General features: G+C 45.5%; 1 protein-coding gene across 1 annotated transcript in view; it reads left to right on the forward strand.

The window, feature by feature from the left end:
* Positions 1–2,417, forward strand: part of LOC103082388 (uncharacterized protein CXorf22) — a 22,927-nt gene extending 20,510 nt beyond the window's left edge. Inside the window, 2 exon segments of the mRNA XM_082930912.1 lie at positions 922–1,157; positions 2,121–2,417. Of these exon segments, the coding sequence (XP_082787038.1) occupies positions 922–1,157; positions 2,121–2,417 (533 nt within the window).
* Positions 2,418–3,550: the final 1,133 nt, after the last annotated feature.

Raw genomic sequence — 3,550 nt, forward strand, 5'->3', positions numbered from 1 at the left:
GTGTTCCTGCATGCATTCACTTTCTTTCGATTTGAGATTAGTATCACACAGCTTCTCTTCTCCCCTTAAAACTCCAGTCCTTCCTCCTTCATCTTCACTCTAAGGTTACAAATATACTAAGTGACCTATTAAGACATTTCCACTTGGATGTCTACTAGACATCTCAAACTTAACATGTCCAAAAAAAGAACTGTTGGTTTCCCTATAACCTATCCCTCCTGAAGTCTTTCCTGCCTCAAGAAATGAAAATTCCATCACTTCAGTTGCTTATGCCGAAAACCTTAGCATTATCATTTATCATGTTCAATCTCCTATTCTACATGCAGTCCGTCAGCAAATTTTGTTAACTGTACCCTCAAAAGTATATCTTAAGTCTGATCATTTCTCACCATTCTTCTACTGCTCTTCCGCAGCCATACTTCGTTCCTGGGGGGTTTTTTTGAGCATGCCAAGCCATTCCTAACTTAGAGTCTCTGTACTTGCTGTTTTCTCTGTTTAGAATACACTTTTTTTCTGGATTTTTCGCATGATTTTCTTCCAGAGTCCCTTATATCTTTGCTCACACGTCTCCCTATCAGAGAGGTCTTTTGGGACTTCCCCATATAAATGAGCAGCCCCAAGGCATTGTACGCTGTCTTACTCTACCTTATCTATGTATTTTATTGTCAGTGTCACCTCACTAGAATGTAAAACCCATGAGAGCAAGGAAATTGTCTGTTATATTCACTGCTGTACCCCCAAGGCCTAGAAAAGTCCCTGGCACAAAGAAGGCCCTGGCACTCAATAACTTTGTTGAACAAAAGATTGAATGAGCTACCCATGTCTCATCAAGTCTTTCAGATGACACTATTTGGACTGAGCAAATATATTCTGGAGTCCCAAAACACTTTTTATGTTAAAAAGCTATTATTGCTTTTACAGGTGATCGATTTCAGAAAGTGGAATTAGCCCTGACAGGCTTAGGACTTCCTGTCTTATTACAGTTTGATCCGGGAAGGGTCCTTAATTTTGCACCTTGTTTCATGGGTGGACGTTCAGAGATTCAGTGTATTATGCAAAATCGATCCAAATCACTTCCTGTGATGTACTGCTTTAAAAAAACTGCACATTTTAAAGTTGATCCTCAAAAGGGCAAGATAGATGAAGGATGTATGCAGGTAAGATAATCATTCTGTGCTTTCACATGCTTTAAATATTTTAAGGTTGGCTAAAAAGCCATGCAGAGGATTAAAAGCTACATTTGTTATACCAGTGTTTATAAATTTTATCTCTTTTGTGACCTAGTTATGAATACTTTTGTACTGGTACCTATACAATACCCATAATTATTTGTTAAGTGCCTTTCATATGCCAGGAAAAGCACTTGACACTGTAGGGAATGTAAAGTACAAAACATAGTTACTGCTTCTAAGGATTTTTAATTATTTTCTGAGAGAATGTTTATTTACCTATGTGCCCAGGAGGTTGGCCCCTAAACTTAAATATCCAGCATGGAGCTTTGGCCCTCCCACACGCGGGTGGATGCAGGAATGGGTCCTGGAGCCCTTGTCTAGGGCAGTAGAACCCAGGAACCAGAGATGGGATGCACCTGAGCCAGCGGCTGCTGATAGCAGCAAAAGGTGAAAAGGAGGTGGGAACCAGGAACTCATCCCAACCGCAGAGCTGCCGAAGGTTGGTCAAGCTTGGGTGCACACATGTGGGAGAATTGGAAGTCCAGTGCCATGTGCAAAGGCTGGAACCCACGGGTCCGCCCCAGTGCCAGCTAACTCAAGACAGGAGAGAGGGGGTGGTGGCAGTTTTGCCACCAAGCGGCCCAGGCCTTAACACTCCTGTGAGGTGAGGTGGTAGGGGGGAAAGCAGGCACTATAGTCTGAGTACTTGCTGAGGGATGCATCCCCCAAGGCCAGCTCTTCAGAGGCTGGTGTGGAAGGCGCCCTGCAACCACTGGTCATGGGCATAGTGCGTCTGGGGCACAGTGAAGGGTGGCGGGTTGAGGGGCGGGCTGGTATCAGGAGGCTCGTCATCATCAGATAGGCCAGTGTCGGGTGGGTAGGAGCTGAGTGTAGGGAGGGCCAGTCTTGTCACAGGTGCTTTCAATAGTTCAGGATTGACTCGTACAGCGCCCCCAGCTGGCACAGCAGGGACGCGTCCGCCCACCGCCGCCTAGGGCAGCGCGGCAGGCGGGGTCAAGGTGGGCGGCGTACAGGGGCTGGTCCCGGACGCCAGAGGCTTGGGCCCGCTGGTTGCGCCTGCGGCTGCGGCTGCATGGGCTGTGGATGCGCCCTAGCTCCGGCCACGAGCCCCGCGTGGTGAGCGAACCTATGAGGCCGCGCGGTAGCGGCGGGAGCCTGGCCCGGATGCAGCTCGCGCCGACCGGCGCCTCGGCCAGGAGCAGCCCGTCATGGCCCGGCGGATGAACTTCTATGCCGCCTCCTTCCCTCCAGCGCTCCGCCAGGTAAGAATTTTTTAATGCATTAAGGGAGCGTAAGACATACAAACAGGTAGGGTTCAAGAATGCCAAGTATCTTAAAACAGATCTGTAACAAGGTGATATAGAAACTCCAGCCAGGTAGAAAGGTCTTCCATCATAGTAACATATGAGCCAGACCTTGAAGGTTCAGTAGAATTTTCTAATTGGAAACAGATGATACTTAATTGACCGAGGCCTTGTACTGCTGGTGCAGAGCAGAAAAGTTGAATGATGAAGCACACCTGTGAGCACCAGGACAGCTTGTGGATGTCAGAGTCTGCTTTGCTCTTTCTCACTACTCAGACAGCTCTTTCCCAGATCCTCTAAACCAGGGGTTGGTGGACTATGGCCTGTTTCTTTTCTTGTTGTTGTTGTTTGTTTGTTTGTTTTAAGTAAACTGCTATTGGAACGTAGCCCCTCTTATTTGTTGCCTATTGTCTATAGATGCTTTAATGCTACAAGGGCAGAGTTGAATAGTTGTGAGAGTTGTATGGTTTCATAAAGCCTAAAATATTTACTGTCTGGTAATTAACTGAAAAAGTTTGCTGAGCCTTGCTCTGAACAGTAGCAAACATGAGTGCCTTCAGTTTCACCTCAGGTTCTTTTGTTATCATCTTCCCTCCAATGCATAGTGATATGGTTCGTAAAGTTATTGATGGAAGCTTTCTCCCAGTTGCAGTTAAGAACTGTTGTATACATGTTTAAATGCATGCAGTTCATATGTATAACTCTTCCTGCTTCATTAGAATGACACTCCTCCCACAGTTTTAATAGAGCTAATTAGTCTTCACAGAATAACAAGTGTTAACCACATTATGCAAAACGCTTTCTTTTTAATGGTTTCTTAGACTTTAGTCTAAGTCTCTTAATCCTACCAGCATAATTCATTTTCTCCAGTAACCTGCATATCTTTCAAAACAGCTGATTTTCTCTGATCAGAGAAACTGACAAGGATCACAGGAATCTGGTCAATTTCTCTTAGCAGTCAGCTCCAAGTGTTAAAGACTTTGAAAGACACCAGATTACCAATTGCCTGCAGAAGCTCTTCACACCAGGATAAGAGAGTGGAGGTGGAAGTTG

Source organism: Lipotes vexillifer, unplaced genomic scaffold (genome assembly GCF_000442215.2).
Source record: "Lipotes vexillifer unplaced genomic scaffold, Lipotes_vexillifer_v1.1 scaffold789, whole genome shotgun sequence".
Taxonomy (NCBI): Eukaryota; Metazoa; Chordata; class Mammalia; order Artiodactyla; family Lipotidae; genus Lipotes; species Lipotes vexillifer.